This window comes from Stenella coeruleoalba, assembly GCF_951394435.1.
Source record: "Stenella coeruleoalba genome assembly, chromosome: 15".
Classification (NCBI taxonomy): Eukaryota; Metazoa; Chordata; class Mammalia; order Artiodactyla; family Delphinidae; genus Stenella; species Stenella coeruleoalba.
In genome coordinates, this window is record NC_137161.1 from 445,765 (window position 1) to 463,718 (window position 17,954).

The 17,954-nt window shown below is 52.3% G+C and overlaps 1 protein-coding gene across 4 annotated transcripts in view; it reads right to left on the bottom strand.

The window, feature by feature from the left end:
• Positions 1 to 102: 102 nt before the first annotated feature.
• Positions 103 to 17,954, bottom strand: part of DNAJC5 (DnaJ heat shock protein family (Hsp40) member C5) — a 30,884-nt gene continuing 13,032 nt past the window's right edge. For 2 of the 4 annotated variants that reach the window (XM_079944431.1, XM_079944432.1), the window contains exons 2-5: positions 6,330 to 6,447; positions 5,368 to 5,581; positions 4,536 to 4,707; positions 103 to 4,118 (exon numbers count right to left, since the gene is read on the bottom strand). In XM_079944431.1, the coding sequence (XP_079800557.1) occupies positions 4,015 to 4,118; positions 4,536 to 4,707; positions 5,368 to 5,581; positions 6,330 to 6,436 (597 nt within the window). In that variant the 5' untranslated portion in view covers positions 6,437 to 6,447 and the 3' untranslated portion in view covers positions 103 to 4,014. Of the gene's footprint in view, positions 4,119 to 4,141; positions 4,453 to 4,535; positions 4,708 to 5,367; positions 5,582 to 6,329; positions 6,448 to 17,954 lie in introns of those variants that run through there. The other 2 variants (XR_013831541.1, XM_079944433.1) reach the window with 2 other exon arrangements.

The following is a 17,954-nucleotide window of genomic DNA, read 5'->3' on the forward strand; positions in this document are numbered from 1 at the left end:
CTCAGGAGGGCCGCCGAGCTCAGCTGCCCCCAGAGCGCAAGACTCCCCTAAAGCAGGACCACGCAGGCATCGTTAAATAAAGCACCCACCCAGCCTGCAGTGAAAACATTTATTTTTTACAAGTTATCTTTATTATAGGTCAACATTCAGACATAAGAGACCATCACCATGGGAAACCACCGTGACCCTCCAGCCCAGCCCCAGGGGTGTGCGTGGGCTCAGGGCGGAGGTCGGTCCCAGCAGCAGGACACAGCAGCACACGGACGATCGCGGTCCACGCGCCTGCATTTAGCTTCTAACCATGACGCATACATGTTTCAGTGTAAACTGCTCCCCTCGCCCACCCTGAAACACCCTTATTTCCAGGGAGACAAAATCACCAAAAGCTGCTGCCCACAGGACCCCAGGCCCAGCCGCTTCCTCCCCGGGGACCCTCAGGGTGGATCTGGGGTCAGAACAGAGACCCCTTTGAACGTGGCTTTGTCACTGATTGTATCTGATGCTTAGAAAATTGGTTTTAATGTTTCAGGGGAGGGAGGGGTTTCCAGCCGCTCACCTGTGGGTCAAGTGAGCCCCCAGGTATGGGTGTGACCTTGGCAGCCCTGCACCCTACCCTGGAGGAGCCGACACTGGCAGCGCTCGGGCACCCGGCCTGCCGTCCACACTGATTCCAGGGACACAACAGGGCCGCTGTTTCCTTCTGTGCACATGGCAGAGGAGCTCGCCCAGACCCCCTGCTCCTGCCCCGACTCGTCAAGAAACCAGAGGCTGTTCGGGAGCCACTTTTATTGTACTGTCGCTTCGCCCCGGACGGCGGCGCTCACGCCGCTGGGTGATATATACATATACACATATGTACACACACCGCCCACACCTGCAGCAGAGACGACGCCAACCGCGCCTGAAAGGACAGTAAAAATGCAGCTTTTGCCACTTCCACAGGAGAAGGAGTCACAACCAAGATAGCAAAACAGGCGAGTCCTGTGTCACAGGGGCTCACAGCTCAGAACGCTGGGAAAGGAGTGACATCAGTCACTGTTTCACGCCCCTCACCACCACCGCCGCCCCCCGCGCTGTCCCCCTGGCGGGATGTGCTGAGAGCCAGGGAAGAACGGACCGGGCCCCTCCAGGGAGAGCCCACGAGCCGGTGCCCGCCCCCCTCCCAGGTGGTCTCACACCAGGTGCCACGGAGGCTGCCCGTCTCCCCAGCGGGCACGGCACAAGCTCCCCTGGAACAGACCACCCGCGGTTAGAATACGCCAGATGGTCCCGGCAGGGCCCCTCCCCAAGCAGGAGCCCTGTGGACACAGCACGCCCAAGCGGCCCCAGTGGACACAGCACGCCCAAGGGGCCCCAGCGGAGCTGGCTGCTCGACTCGTCGGAGAAGTAGGAAAGCTCACGCACGAGCGGTAACGTCTACAGCAGGTTGAAAACAGAAAAACGCCCAGAAAGGACAAGAGACCACGTCACCAAGCGAAAACAGAAATGTACGCGCGGCAGCTCCCGTCTGCACCCTGCAGCCTCTCCCACGCTCCCGGCAGGCCACAGGCGGGCAGCGCTGTCAGAGCCTCAGGGCACCCAGCACTGGCCTCGGTGGCCCTGGAGCGAGGGCCGAGGCGCTCCTGTTCCCATCACAGCAGGAGAGGGTTGTCCCCTCCGCGCACGTGAACAGAGGGCCCTCCAGACACAACACCCCGCTCACCAGGGAAGCAGATGGGCCACACAAGGAAAAGGGAAATGCAACCAGGGACCTAGGTCTTCAGTCAGCGGGAGGGCCTGAAAGCACAGACAGGGAAGTCTTTGAAAGGGTTTCTGCCTCCAAGTCAACAAAGTGGACGTGCGTCGGGGTCAGGGCCGGGGTCAGGTGCGGGGGCATGGTCCAGGCCCTGCGCCTGGCCTCGGGGTGCCCAGCCCTCGCGGAGTCATCAGCTTCGCCTTGAGGATTGTTCTCATCACCGTCACGATTTGTTTAGTTTTTACAAATTCTACAGGAGACTGGGTTCAACAAACCTCCGGACCTGCCCCTCTGGCCTCCAGGGGAGCATCACGTTTCTAGTGGACGATCAGAAAGATTCGGGAACCAAAAGACCCGGCAGAGATCCGCCCTGACCTGCGTGACGCGCCTCGGAGTTTTCTGCCCACGAAGCAATGACACGGTCACTGTGGAAGGCGGCTGCCTACCTGAAGCCCAACCTCTGAACTTCGTGCTTGGCCGCTCTAGGGAAAAACAACTCATTTCCTAAAGTTATTTCCAGAAACGTCAGGAAGGCCGACTAGAGCCTGCTCTCAGGCTGAATTCTTGCTGGCCTGGAATTGGCACCTAAGACTGTCCTAGTGTCTGGCCTCCTCCCTGCTCCAGGGCAGGTCAAACAACGGATTTCTTGTCCTTCTGAGAGGCCGGATCTCAGCAGATTATTCCTCATTTAACATCAGCGCAGACCTCCCCTCTTGCTGACCGTCTTCGTGATTGTTTTCAAGGGCAAAACCCCAAACAAAACGGAACCCACAAGTGCCCACGGACCTGGTGCCTGCAGAGCCGGACGCTCACCCCCCACAGCACCGTGAGGGCAGCGGGCAAGCCGGGGCCTGGGCGGGGCTGGGGTGGGGTGGTGGTAGTCAGTGGCTCGGGAAGGTGTCCTGGTGCGTCTGACCTCCTTGCGTGCTGCCCCTGCCCCACGGCCTTCCCTACGGGACATTCCGGAGGAGCCCAGCAGTCACGAGGTGCATGATGGGAAACCAGACCCACTTGGGCCACGCAGGTCCCGCGGCAGGTGCTGGTCTGCGCGGGCCCAGCACAGCCACGTCTCCAAGTCCTCAGAGCAGGGGCCACCCACAGGTCTGGACGCAGACAAGACAGACTGGCTTCCAACAGCCCACAGACGGTGCACGGACAGAGGTGAGCGGGGCTTCTGTGGTCTGGCTGCGGGCTAACGAGCCCAAGGGCACCAGGGCCACTTGGGGACCCAACCCTCTGCCCTGAGTGTGCCTTTGGTCCAGCTGGTCCTTTCTCCGTGAGCCCAACGTCTCTAGCTCTGCCCAAACCAGCAACGACAGCCAAAGGGAGCAGTCGGAGGAAAGCGGGGGGGTGAGAGCTCTGGGAAGCACAGAGGGGAGGGCCGTGCAGCCCACTCACCACGGGCAGCCTGGACTCCCAGCCCCTCTGACCACCACTAATTGGGCCGCTGCTGCCATCTGTGGTTCTTAGAGGTTCAAAGAGCATTACCAAGAGGCCAGGTGGGCCTGAAGGAATGTGGAGGACGATGCAGGGAAGGGGCGAGTGGAGGCTGCGGAAGGGGCCCCATCCATCCAGCTCATGGCCTGGGGACGTGTGGGAACGTCCCCACCCCGGGAGGGAGCACACTCGAAGCACGGGGGCCTCAGGTCAGACATGAGAAACAACTGCTACAGGCTAAGCAGACGAGGTGAACGGGTCCCGCACAGACTGTCCTTGGTACGAATGCCACAGAAACGCCCCGGCGCTGGGAGAGTGGGCCCAGCTCCTTCCTGGCGGGTGAGTCCAGAGGCCCTGCCTGCGGCCACATGGTTGGCAGGCCCGGGGCAGGGAGCAGACCCCACGGCTCCAGCCAGGCAGCACCTGCCTCAGGCCCCCATGGGCACGGGGAACGGAGCCCGAGCCCGCCTGACCGCGAGGGACCACACGGGCCGTCCGACCGCTGCGTCGACCTGCCCGAGAGCCCTGAGGCGGCCCCACGGCCGGGGAATGCGGCCTGGCCGCAACACGCTCACAGTACAGACAGACATGGAACGTAACCCTGCACATGCTATTAAAAAAGGGAACAACAGAAGAAGAAGACCGTAGCTAAACTGCTCGAAACACTGCATGCTACGCACTTCGTGTGTCAGGGATCGGCGGGTGAGCGGGCACAGAGGCGGGCTGGCGCTGCCCTCCCGGGGCCAGGGCGGCTCCCGCCCCACCTCTGGGACTACAGTCCATGATTCTAAGGTCGAGTGGCGGGGTGCTGACTGACCCTCGAATCACAGCTTCTCCTGAATTTAGTTGAACCCATCGGTGTGATAGCTGGGGTGGGAGTCGGCTGTGAGCTGGGTGGTCTCCGTGGCGGACGCCGGCTGGACGACGATCGGCGTGTCTGCGGCCTCTGAAAGCAAGCGACGCGTGGCCTCAGGTCGGGCCAGTGGGCCTCTCGGCCCCTGACACCGTCTCTGGGCGACACGCTCGGCCACCTGGTGGCTCGACCGGGGTCGGAGGTCGTAAGACAAGCGCCCAGGGCGGGGCGAGGCTGCCAGGACCTCCGCCCCACATGACCTTCGTCAGCGGCCTCGGCCCTCGGCCCTCGGCCCTCCCCGCCTACTCAGCTACCACAGTCCGCGGCGGGGACAGCCCTCCGCGCCTGCTTTACCTCCGGCGTCCACGTTCACACCTCAACCGTCCCGCCGCCACCACAAACACTCCCGCACAGTGTCAGTGCCCTCCTGTTTGACGAGACAGGGCGACACGTTCAGGGCCCGCTCCGGCCCCGCCCCTCACGCGCGCCCCGGGCGGCGGGCACACTCACCCCTCTCGTCGGACTGCAGCTGCGCTTCCAGGTCCTCGGGGGACACGTAGAACTCGGTCTCCTCGCCCTCAGGCGCCTTGGGCTTGCACTTCCCGCAGCAGCAGTTGAAGCAGCAGCAGAGGCAGCAGCAGCAGTAGCAGCAGGTGAGGAGCCCGCAGAACACAAACAGGGCCTGTGGGCAAGGGGACGTGGTTGTGCGGCGAGGCCGGGATGCAGCTCTCAACCTGCGCCCACCTCCGACCCCCGCCAGGGTCACAGAGGGGTCCTCACACCAGCAGTGGACTCTTTTCCAGATCAAGGAGAATAAAGAAAGCACTGAACACGGGGACAGGAGGGCAGGAAGGAGGAGACCAGCTGCGTAAAGAAGGGTAACTCCTGAGAGGGGAGGAGGGCTGACTGGCCGCTGCCAGACAGGCTTCCGACAGCTCAGCGCCCTGCAGTGAGCCACACCCTCGGGCCTCACACGACAGATGCTTTGGATAGAATCAGGAAACCAGGTAATGTTACAATATAAAACAATAATATTTTTTTCAGAAGTTTCTCAAGCTAGATATTTCTAACAAGTTTTCCCTAATCACAAAAATAAATCTATCCACAAAGTGATGAAAAAGTTCATTTCCTATTTCTACCACAGTGACTCACGAAAGAAAATGCTGTGGACGTCACCACTCGGCACAGACCTCGCTCTGTGCGCGCGGGCTGGACGCAGGCAGGCCACAGGCCAGCTACGATCTGCTGGGACCGGGCCTTTGCCCGTATCTATGGGGACGAGGAGCCCGCCACGTGCCCAGATCCACCTGGCGGGATGCGAGAGTGGGAGCTGCGCCCTCACCTTGGCCCACCAGCTGGAGAGCACGAAGTAGGTGTTCACGTTCTCCTCCCCGAACTGCTCGGCCACGTAGAGCCCCAGCGAGCCGTACTTGTCGTAGATGTTTCTTTTCGTGGAGTCCGTCAGGATGGCGTGGGCGTTGTTGATCTCCTTAAACTTGTCTGCGGCCTCTGGGTTGTCTGGGTTCTTGTCAGGGTGATATTTCAAGGCCAGCTTCCTGCAAACCAAAACCATCTGTTGGTCTCACGTCTTACGCTCATCCACCGGGGTGGAGGGCCAGCAGAGGAACGTTTACCCGTCACCACCTCCCTTTCCAGCCGGCCACAGAACTAGAGAACACCAGGCTCAACAGCAATCTCTGCAACTGTCTAAGGGCAAACCTCCCGTGCTGAGCCATCCACAGAGCAGCAAGTACCCGGGTGAGAGCTGACCTGCGGGCGCTCCCAAGAACTTCCAGCCCCGCTGCTGCCCTCTAGCGTCCTGACTGTACATTTGCCAAATGGAGGGACAGGCAAGGAGCGTGCAGCACAGGCATTTTATTGTACTGATAAGGAGATAAGCTGAGAACACAGAGGACTGTGTCAACTGTCTGCACCGACGACAGTGTCGGTCTCTGGCAGCTGCTCAGGGACACCGCAGGGGAAGGGCAAGCTCAGCCATGCGGGAAGGCTCCCCCGGGGGGCGAGACCCTGCCACCACAGCGCAGCACAGCCAGGCCTGCCCCCCGAGCCGTCTGCTCCAGGGCAGGGAGTGTGCATGACCCCACACACTGCTATTGTTTTGTTTTTGTTGCCAAGAAAACATTAAGGTAATAATCATAAGCTATACGGGGACACACTACACACACAAAGATGCAGTGGAAGGGCTACCAGTGAAACAGCGAGTAGGCGAGTAGGCCGGGGAAACACGCGCAGATAAAAGACAGGAGGGGCGGGAGCCGCCCGCCCCGGGCCCAGGCCTCTTACCGGTAGGACTTCTTAATGTCATCCGAGGTTGCATTCTTGTCCAGCCCCAGAACGTGGTACAGGGATTCCCCAGAGGTAGAGAGGGAGCGCTGTCTCTGGTCTGCCATGGCAGGCTAGTCTACAAGGAGAACGCAGAGGAGACGTCAAAAACTACAGATAAAATTTAAGTGTGTGTTTTGTAGTCCCTTGGGCAACCTCTAAATAAAGACGTAAGGAGGCAAAGCTACAAAGCTGAAGGGAAAATGAAAATGAATCTCTATAGACTAAAAACTCCATTAAGAGGAAGAGATTGTCAAAATGGATAAAAAAATGCAAGACCCAACTAGACACTGTCTGCGAGAGACACTTTAAAAACAGAGCCTCAAAATACATGAGGCAAGTGCTGACTGAAATAAGGGGAGAAGCAGACAACTTCACAGTCACAAAAATCTTAACAGCCCTCTCTCAGAAACTGACAGGACACACACACAAAATCAGGAAAAATGCCGACGGTCTAAAGAACACTATCAACCACCATGACCCGATTACCTCTATGACACCCGCATCCACAGAACTTACACTTTTCAAAAATCACCAAGACATACCACACGATGGGCCATAAAACAAGTTTTAACAAACTTAAGTGGACTGAAATCATACACGGTGTGTCCCCAACCCTAACAGATTAGAGACCCAAAAGGAAAATACCTATGAAAACCTCAGGTGTTTAAATATTAAACGATACACTTCTAAATAACATGCAGTTCAAAGAAAAGAGGACAGACATAATTTCTAAACTCATTACTGATCTAATAAACTGTATGTGATTACAGGCTACTACTTAAAAACAAGTTGATATATTCATAGTGGCCCAAACTCAGAAGCAACCAGGATGTCCTTCAGCAGGTGACGGATGAACTGTGGTGCACCCGGACAGTGGAATATTATTCAGCAAACTTGTGTTTTCCATGAAAAGACATGGAAGAACCTTAAATGCATTTAAGTGAAAGAAGCCAATCTGAAAAAGCTACAGACTATATGATTCCAACTCTGACACTCTGGAAAAGACAAAACTATGGAGACAGTAAAAAGATCAGTGTTTGCCAGAGGTTGGGAGAGGGAGGGATGAACAGGCAGAGCACAGAGAATTTTTAGGGCAGTGAAATTATTCTGATACTACAACTGCAGATACATGTCATTGTATGTTTGAAAATCCCCACAGAATGTGCAACACCAAGAGTGAGCCCTGATGTAAACTACAGACCTGAGTTACTCTGTATCAGTGCTGGAGCATCACTCAAAACAATGTACCACACCAATGCTAATAGACTGTAAGACTGGGGCGGGCAGGGAGTACAAGGGAACTCTCTGTACATTCTCCTCAATTTCTGTGTAAACCTAAAACTGCCTTAAACAATAGTTCTGCTGTCCTTAGAGACTGAGATTACACTAAGCTGTGAAGAAAAAGGGGCACAGAAGGATAAGACAGTCTCTGGAAATCACTATCTGAGCAGTGAAGTTGTCAACGAGGCAGACGGGTACAACGGCATGCCTGAAACGGCTGAAGGCCAGAGCACAGAGAAGGCACAGTTTAGGAAGCGTCTGAACAGAACCAGCACAGAGAGAACAGAAAATGAGAGAATCTGCCAGGCAGGAATTTGAAAGGCAAAGAATACAGGCAACTGAGAAAAAATAGTCAACTGAAAACAAAACTAGAGCTGAAAGAAGACACAAGTGTGCAAACTGAGGCCCCACCAGGTAGAGCACCAAGGCCATACTTCTACATCCTGGGCGCTAAGAACTTCCCCAAACAAAACACGTTTCGAATTCTAAGAAGAAAGGAGCTTCACCTTAGGATTCCACTATCAACAAAGTGTAAAGTCAGAAGAACGTATAAACGCAAGAGTCTGGGAAAAGTACTGCTCGCGCATCTTCAATGAAACAATGATCTGAGGAGTATTTCAACAAAACGTGGAAAGAAATCAAGAAACAGGAAAAGATGTGACAAGAGGAGTGGTGGTGTCCCGGCCTGCGGGGGAGTGGCCCAGGCGTGCCCCCTCCTGCAGGTGGCATGGTCACTTCTGATCACAACACAGGACACACACATGAACTCCCTCCAGACTGGGTTCCGCAGGGGCTGGGCTCCCCTGGCCCCCTGTAGCCTCACGACACAGGCACTCCAACAGTTATGTCACAGACAGAGAGACACATACACAGAGAGGTGAAGTCAGGACCTGAACCCAAACCGAAGGGTGCGGCCTCCTGGCTGAGGGACACCAGGTCAGCCACCTCGGCACGAAGCATAAGAGACGGTGGTGTAGAGCTGAGGGCAGGAAATGAAACACGCCTCCCTTCAGTCCCAGAGATGGTGGGCTTTGCAATCAGGGTGTGAGGACTCTCAAGCCCAGTTCCGACAGCTTCCAGCTGCTTGGCGTGGCCAAGTCGCTGCCGTGCTTGGAGCCTCCCTCCTCACCTGGATGGACACAAGGACCCCCCCGACCCCCGCCCCATGGCAGGGCTGCACAGAGCCCAGGGACCCTCAGTGATGTTGATGATGGAACATATTCTCGTCAAGTCTCCATTGCTAGGAATTTCGTCCATTTACTCCACAACGGAAGTACCATGACTTCGTCAAGTTTAATTACTACTTGGCTAAGTAATTTTTTTGGTCCTTAGGTACTGTTATGGAAAATACAACTCTGACAAATCATTTTGTATTCTCAGTTACTCAGTGCCTACTAAATAGCGCTTTAGAGCCCATCCACAGGAAAATATCAATAAATACTTTTGTATCTGCTTATAGAACTATATGATTACCTGAGACGTCTAGAGGCAGTCCGCTACTTAATTTGACTAAAAAGAATTCCCTGTGGAACTTTAGCATTTAAGTCATGATTCTCCAGCACCGCTTACACCAGAGATCGCAGACGTTCTTGCAACAAGGGGCAACATTTCCTAGTCTAGGACAGAACCACCCTAAGAAAAATCAGCACACACCTGGCTTAGTTACTAGGTAAGCTAGTCACTGTGGTTCATCACCTGCTTGTTCACAGGTACAGACAGATCACTGACTTTCAAAACCTTAGAATTAATTTTCTTTTCTGTTTTTTGTTGTTGTTTTCTACTGCTGAGTTTTAAGAATGCTTTGTATATTTTGTTATATTTTAAAATATTTATTTATTTTTGGCTGCGTTGGGTCTTCGTTGCTATGCGGGCTTTCTCTAGTTGTGACGAGCGGGGGCTGCTCTTTGTTGCAGTGCGCGGGCTTCTCGTTGAGGTGGCTTCTCTTGTCGCAGAGCACAGGCTCTAGAGCACGGGCTCAGTAGTTGTGGTGCACGGGCTTAGTTGCTCCGTGGCATGTGGGATCTTCCCGGACCGGGGCTCGAACCCACGTCCCCTGCATTGGCAGGCGGATTCTCAACCACTGCGCCACCAGGGAAGCCCCAGAATGAATTTTCTTAGTTTCAGTGAACTGCCAGCAACTATGACCAAACTTGAAAGGCTGACACCTGTTCAACGATACGCGCATCTCCCAATCCCGGGGATTAAAAAGCAGGTTCTGCATACCCAGTCCTTAGTGCCCGGCAGCTTTCCCTCCCCCACCAGGTGTGGCGCGACCCTGTGACACTCGGTGCCAGAATGTGGTGGAGCAACGCGGGACATTCTGCCTGGACACTGACACCATCAGGCAAGTTCTCCCCACACAGAGGAACAGGTTAATGCTCATGTGGATTCAAGAACGTATGGAACCAAGAGCTTCCAGAAGAAACAACTTGGTGATAAAATCCAGCCAGTGAAGATGTGAACCAGAGGAAAGTCATCAACAATGGAAGCCGGGGCAACAGGTCTGCAGGCAGGCGACAAACCCACAGAAATGCAAGATCCCGACTGAGGGGCGGCAGGAGCTCCAGCAACAAGCCCACCGCAAACCTCCTGGCCCCCACGGCGGGTCAGCACACGGGTGGGCCAAGTGTGTGCAGCCCCTCGGCCCCAGCGGCCCCTGGCACACGGGCGCCCCTGGTTAAGGGGGCGGGTCTGCCGTGGTGAGAGAGCAGCAGTTTTATTAGTATCACCGTGATCTTCTGTTTGCCAAATTCGAGGGAAACTGGAACGCTTCTATTTAAAAGACGATGTGGGGACTTCCCTGGTGGCAGAGTGGTTAAGAATCTGCCTGCCAATGCAGGGGACACGGGTTCGAGCCCTGGTCTGGGAAGATCCCACGTGCCGCGGAGCAACTAAGCCTGTGCGCCACAACGACTGAGCCCGCATGCCACAACTACTGAAGCCCGCATGCCTAGAGCCCGTGCTCCACAAGAGAAGCCCTGCTTGCCACAACTAGAGAAAGCCTGCACGCAGAAACAAAGACCCAATGCAGCTAAAAATAAAATATAAATAAATAAATTTTAAAAAGTAATAAAAATAAAAGACGATGTGAGTATCTTCGGAAGGTAAGTATCTGGTAATCTGGTTTCTGGGAAGAACCAGGGAGTAGAGGTTAAAAGACTTATTCTGGGCTTCCCTGGTGGCGCAGTGGGTGAGAGTCCGCCTGCTGATGCAGGGGACACGGGTTCGTGCCCCGGTCCAGGAAGATCCCACATGCCGCGGAGCGGCTGGGCCTGTGAGCCATGGCTGCTGAGCCTGCACGTCCAGAGCCTGTGCTCCGCAACGGGAGAGGCCACAACAGTGAGAGGCCCACACACCGCCAAAAAAAAAGACTTATTCTTTGTTGTCTACCATTTCTTTACCTACTCCCATACTATTGCTTGATTTTTAAAATCATTTTCTTCTGTAGCCTTTTCTGCACTGCATGAACTTTTTATAAATCTATGTATGTATCTTTTTTTATAAAAACTACAAAGTTGTCGTTCTTGTGCTTCCAGATGCATGTCTGCCCTCCTAGAGGCTCTGTCACAAGTCACTTCCAGGACACACGACTTTAGCATGTCGGACTGTCGCGGGTACTGAGAACGCAGCCTTCCTGGCCGACAAGGTCCTTTAGCCCCAGGAGTCTGGCCCACATTCCCGTGCACTAACTTCCCTCTCACAGCCGGCAAGTCTCCAACAGTCCCCACAGAATCCCTTCTCATCAGAGTTCAAGAGCAAGCTGTCCATTTGGGGATCTGTTTTGGCTACTAGCCAATCAAAGGGACCTTAACGGAGGATCCAGCCAACCAGGGTCTAGTCAACTCCAAATTCTCCTAAGAACCAGCAAACATCCTCATGTGGACTCCCTCCAACCCAATTTTCAATCATTAGAGTTTTCTGACATCACAAACAGTAAGAGCGAGAGACTAAATAAACTTCGTTATATTTTAATGAAATCACTGACAGCACAGCGATGGGTCTGGACAACTCAAGCCTAAGTTAATTATGTCTAAGCCAAGAAGTCAAACACCAGGAAAGAGCAAGCTGGGGGCAGTAGAAGTCAGCACAGGCTTTAACACCAAGGCTTACTTTGGTGCTATTCGTCAAAGTATTATTACTCTAGAAGCTGGTGTGCAAGCTTTTTGGTAAAGGGCAAGACAGTAATATTTCAGTCTTGTGGGCCATACAGACAGTCTCCACGCCCCAAGTTCTCAGCTCTGCCTTTGAAGCACGGAAGCACACAATGTCTAAAAGAATGGGCACAACTGCGCACCCATAAACCTGACTTAATTACGGAAGCAGGCACAACCCTTGACCCAGGGGTCAAGTGACGGCTCTCTTGTGAATTATTTTAGGGAAGCTGGGTGTTGTGAACAGGCACTTACATTTGTGTGCTGTGGGCAAGTGTCGGCTTAGTTACTGTGACTCTTTTTCGGTCCTCAAAGTTAACTTTGCACAAATACAAAACGAAGACGTGGGCAAGAAATGTTGTGAATATGCATTTCCAATCAAGATGGCAAAATCCAAAGAAATTTGTTGCAATGTGAAGCAATTAGGCCAGACAGCAGCAACAGCGCCCACCCCGAAAAGCTGCTGGAAAAGCTGTGAACGAGGTGATAGCATTTTTGACATAAACCCTCCAAGTGTACTCACTGTCGTCCCCCGTCAGTCACTCTTCTTACTTTAGATCACGGTTTAAGCACCACTAGCTCTGGCTTCCGAGGGTTTTTCCAACTGGAATCTTAGGTTCCCATGTAATACGGAACAATGACCCTGATAATATCTTCATACCAAAGAACAGAGAAACGAGATCCCTTACTTTGTGAGTTTCTCCACTGAGATGAGGAGAGCCCGCTGACTGCATCAGATACAAACTTTCCCCGAGGAAGACACCTCCCTCCTGTCACCGCTGGCGGGTACGGGATTCCGGCACAGCGACAGTGCAACCCTACACCCAAGCAATAAAGACGACTTTCAATGTGCTTTGCTGGGGCTCCAACGACGATGACTCTGTTCACAGGACACACGTCTGTCTCGAAGGGCGTTTACCCTTCCCCAGGATCACAGGTTCAAAAGCATTTACACACACGCCGGGTGCTGGGCAGGAGACACCACCCCTGATGCCGGGGAGTGTTGGGGCGGGAAGACACCCTAAATCAGGGTGAGCATAGCTCCCCTAGAACACCGTGATGGGAGCAGCAGAGGCCCACTGCAGATCACCTGGCTGCAGAAGACAGAATGAATATGGACAGAATCACGCCCAGGCCCAGCAGTCACACTGCTGAAAACCAGAGATCAAGAGAAAATGGACGCGTTGCGGAGGAGCGAGCGTGTGAGCCGTATCCTCCTCGTTAGAAATCACAGCACCCAGAGGGTAGTGGTGCCCAACTTGAAAGCGCTCAGATAAAATACCTGTCAAACCAGAATTCTATTTCCAGAAAAAACACCCCTCAGAAACAAAGGCTGAAATGAAGACATTTTCCGACAGAGACTAAGAGAACCCATCACAAAAACCTAAAATTCACGGAACACCAATGAGAGTTACCTGGACCGAGGGGAAATGACACCAGATAGAAACCAGCGTCTTTAGAAGGAATGAAGGCCACTGGAAGTGGGGAGCACAGAGGTAACAGATGATCTTTTCCTCTTTCTTTTTAAAAAATACACAAGACTCCTGGAAGCAGGAACTGATCAACCTGGGCTTGTGCGGTTTGTGCTGCAAGCAAGACAAACAGGACGGCTTCGCACAGCGAGGCAGGGGTGGGGGAGAGACGGACACCCTATGTGAAGTAGGCAGCGCAGAGCTCTAAGAAAAGCAACCACCACACAGGGCCACCGACAGAAGGACTGACAATTTCTGGTCTACTCTATACAGAACACTACTTACCAAGAAAAGAAGGATAACATACTGACAAAGCAATGAAATCAATAAATCTCAAACACAATGTGTTACGCAAACAAGCTAAGAAACACAAAATGACTCCATTTATACAAATATTAGGAACAGGAAAAACAAGGTCGTGATATAAACCAGAAAAGCGACTGTTTCAGGGAGGTAAGGGGACCTCCTAGGAGACAGGAATATTCTTAATTTAAATGCAAGAGTGGTCTCACAAGTGTCCGCACCAAAGCTCACTGAAATCCAGTTGAGATCTGTGCCTTTCACTGCATGTCAAGTTTGCCTGCAGGAAGCAGAGCAGCCGTTGTAATTAATGCGATCTGTCCTCAGCATGAGTTAGATACTAGGAGAGAGCCAAATGAAACACAGAATTCTCTGCCCTGTGATGGCAGGCTGCCTGTGTTTACAACTTTCATGGAGACACAGAAAGACATCCGTTTGTCTGTCATTCTGTGGCTGCTCTCAGCAGAGACTGTGTCACCAGGTAGCCGAAAATACTTACATCTGGCCCTTTAAGAATAAAACAGCTGCTAGGAACATGAGTCAAACTGGTATTTTATAATTTTGAGTCAGAAAATGAAATAAATGCTGTCCAAGCATAAAAATTATTACATGTAGATTTCTACATCATTTTCACACACGTTTCAAAAGTTAACATTCTAGTTAGAAACTACCCACTGCCAGGAAATACGCACTTTTAAGTTTCATGCTCAGTTGGGACACGGTCTTGTAACTAAGAGAGTGACCTGAACTGCAAACGGACAGATCTGACTTCATTCTTAGCACGTGTGATATTGGGAAATGCATCTAGGAGGCTCCTGTCAAGCAGAAAGGTTGTGGAAGACAGTGAAGGGGAGAGAGAAAGAATCGGGTTTTGTGGGGTTTTTAAATCATTAAAATCAACTTTTTTCAAAAGTCTTAATATTTTATTTTCTTAATTTTCTTTTTTTGAGGTTTATTCTGATTTTATTTTTTAAAATTTATTTCATTGAAGTATAGTTGATTTACAATGTGCTAATTCCTGCTGTACAGCAATGTGATTCAGTTATACATATATATACATTCTTTTTCATATTCTGTTCCATTATGGTTTATCACAGGATATCAAATATAGTTCCCTGTGCTATACAGTAGGACCTTGTTGTTTATCCCTCTTAATTTTCTATAGTGATCGGGTATACTTTAATGATTTAAAAGAAATAAACATTTTTCCAAAGCGGGAAAAAAAATCATCCTAAAAATAATGTCCCACAAGTGACAAACTGAAGACCATGCCCTTTGCACCTGGTCAGCGCTCTCCCCTCCCCAGAGTTGGTTTCTCCCATTGTCTTGTGACCTGTCTTCTGCTTCCCTCGACTTCCCCCATCTCCCCAATACCTGGCACCACAGGCACACAGCTCCAAGCTCAACGCCGTGAGGAGGCTCCACTAGAGTGTCACGGGGGAAACCAGGTGTCCTCTGCCGCCAGCCTCAAGGTCCAGGAACAGGCCAGCTGTGCTGAGGTGGTGACTTGTCTTTGCCTGAGGAGTCCAGGAGTCCAGCACCTGTTATTTGTTTTGTTTTCTATTTCTTTGGCTGCGCTGTGTGGCTTGCAGGATCTAAGTTCCACGATCAGGGATTGAACCCGGGCCACAGCAGTGAGTGCGCCAAGTCCTAACCACTGGACCACCAGGAAATGTCACGTCTGCTATTTGAGGTAGCCCCTCAGCATTTTGGTTTTTCCTAAACCCGTTTCGATTAAATTTCAAAGGCATCCCCGAGGCCCACGTCAGCACCTGGGGAGCAGCCACATCTACCTGAGCTACACCTGCTATTAACTCAGGAACTGCCATCCCAGCTATGCTCCCAGCCTTGGCCCCAGGAGGGTTAGGTCCTGACCTTCAGGCTGCGTCATTTTTAGTAACACATACCTTTAAAAACAAACAATGGGCACATTCTGCGAATCTGCAGTGCGTCCTGGTGCTGCCAGGAAGAGTACTGGGGCTCCTCCACATTGCGGGGCAGCCAAGCCGCACACGAGCAGGGAAAAATGGGCTTCAAACCAGTCAAAGCTCGCCAACCCCAAGAGGCAGGGGTCCGGTAAAGGGGGAGGCTTTTCTGGAGCATACGCAGTCTGTCCTCCCTCACTGCCGCCAGGACAAGTCTGTAAAGCACGGCTCTACTCCTGTCACCACCCCACTCAGGTCCTTCCCCAACAGCCCACTGGCTGCAGCATCAAATCCCAGCTCCCGGGCCTGCCCTACAAGGTCCTATTGGACACAGACCCTGTCTGACACCAGCCTCTTCCTGCCACTGCGCCCACTGGGCCTCACGGCCTGACAGCTCGCTCTTAGGCAGAGGCAATGCTGCCAACCCTGAGCACCTGGGGTCTCCTCAACGTCCTGCCCACTCCTACGTGGAACCCCTACTGAGACCTCCGACTGTGAAGCGAGATCCCTGGTGGGGATCCACGGATGTACAGCAGAACCCATCACATTCTATGCAGCCATCCTGAGCCTTGAGCATATGTCTGTGTGTTGTTTATTTGTTCAACAAATGTTTAGGAAGCACCTGCCATGTGCCACACTCTGCTCTCAAAGCTGGGGATTTAGCAGTGAACAAAGTAAACAAAATGGACAAAAATCCCTGTGCTCACAGGGCACGCCTATGCTCCTTAGAAGACTTAAACATCTGCAGGGGAAAGAGATGTGTATTCTGACTCTTGTATCTCCGTGTGTAAAATCAGCACGCACTGAATGTTTATGAAGAGTTGCTGTTGAATTCAACCTACTATTGCAGAAAAAAATCATATGCCAACTTTGGAAAAATCATATGCCAACTTTGGAAGAACAGATTTGAAAACGTCTTAAAAGGAAGGCTATTTGGTTCTGTTTTTGTTTTTGTTTTTGTTTTAATCCCCCTCCCTCCCTTCCTTCCTTTCTTGGTTGCGCCGGGTCTTAGTTGCAGCAGGCGGGCTCCTTAATTGCAGCACGTGAGCTCCTCAGTTGTGGCATGCAAACTCTTAGTTGCAGCATGCATGTGGGGTCTAGTTCCCTGACCAGGGAGCGAACCTGGGCCCCCTGCACTGGGAGTGCAGAGTCTTATCCACTGAGCCACCAGCGAAGTCCCTTGGTTCTGTTTTAAATATTTTATATAATATTTGATACACAGAAAGGAAGATATGGCACATATAAGTCATGATGCATCATGATAAACACCATGATCCCATCCTTCAATTTAAAAACTAGAAAATTACCAATAATTTTGAAACTTCCTGCATTCTCCCCATATACATTACCCTGAAGCAATGTTTATTACAATCACTTGTTTAAAGAAATTTACCTCATATGTTTCTCCCTAAACACTATTTAGTTTTAATTTTTTCAGCTTAAAAAAATGGTCTTGGGCTTCCCTGGTGGCACAGTGGTTAAGAATCCACCTGTTGGGCTTCCCTGGTGGCACAGTGGTTGAGAGTCTGCCTGCCGATTCAGGGGACACGGGTTCGTGCCCCGGTCTGGGAAGATCCCACATGCCGCGGAGCGGCTGGGCCCGTGAGCCGTGGCCGCTGAGCCTGCACGTCCGGAGCCTGTGCTTCGCGACGGGAGGGGCTACAGCAGTGAGAGGCCCGCGTATGGAGGGGGCGGGGGGCGGGCGGGGAGACTCCGCCTGCCAATGCACGGGTTTGAGCCCCAGTCCGGGAAGATCCCACATGCCACGGAGCAACTAAGCCCATGTGCCATAACTACTGAGCCTGCGCTCTAGAGCCCGCGAGCCACAACTACTGAAGCCCGTGCGCCTAGAGCCTGTGCTCTGCAACAAGAGAAGCCACAGCAATGAGAAGCCCGCGCACCGCAACGAAGAGTAGCCCCCCTTGCCACGATTAGAGAAAGCCCATGTGCAGCAATGAAGACCCAATGCATCCACAAGTAAATAAATAAATAAGACCTTGTTTAAAAAACAAATGGTCTTAACACTGTGTATGCAGCCTTCTGGGACTTGTTTTTTTTGGCCCGTGACTTGTTTTTGAAACTCAATATATTTCTAAGATTCTCCCAAATTGCTGGATATATCTATAATTCACTCATTCCTAGTACTGGACAAATTCCATTTTGGGAACAGGCCACAACTTGTCAGTCCATTCTTCTACTGGAAGATGCCTGGTCATTCCCAGGTTTTGCTATTACTGGGGTCCTCTGAACCTTCTGAGCAATTCCCACCTACAGTTTCTCTAGGGCAGTGCCGGGCACGGGGTGATGCCCTGCCAGCTCAGGTTAGTGCTAAGGGCAGAAGTTGACAGCAAAACTTACCCAACTGTCAAAGCAATAGCAAATAAGCACAGGAGAAGATACTCAACATCTCTACCCATTTGGGAAATGCAACTTCAAACTACAATGAGATACCGC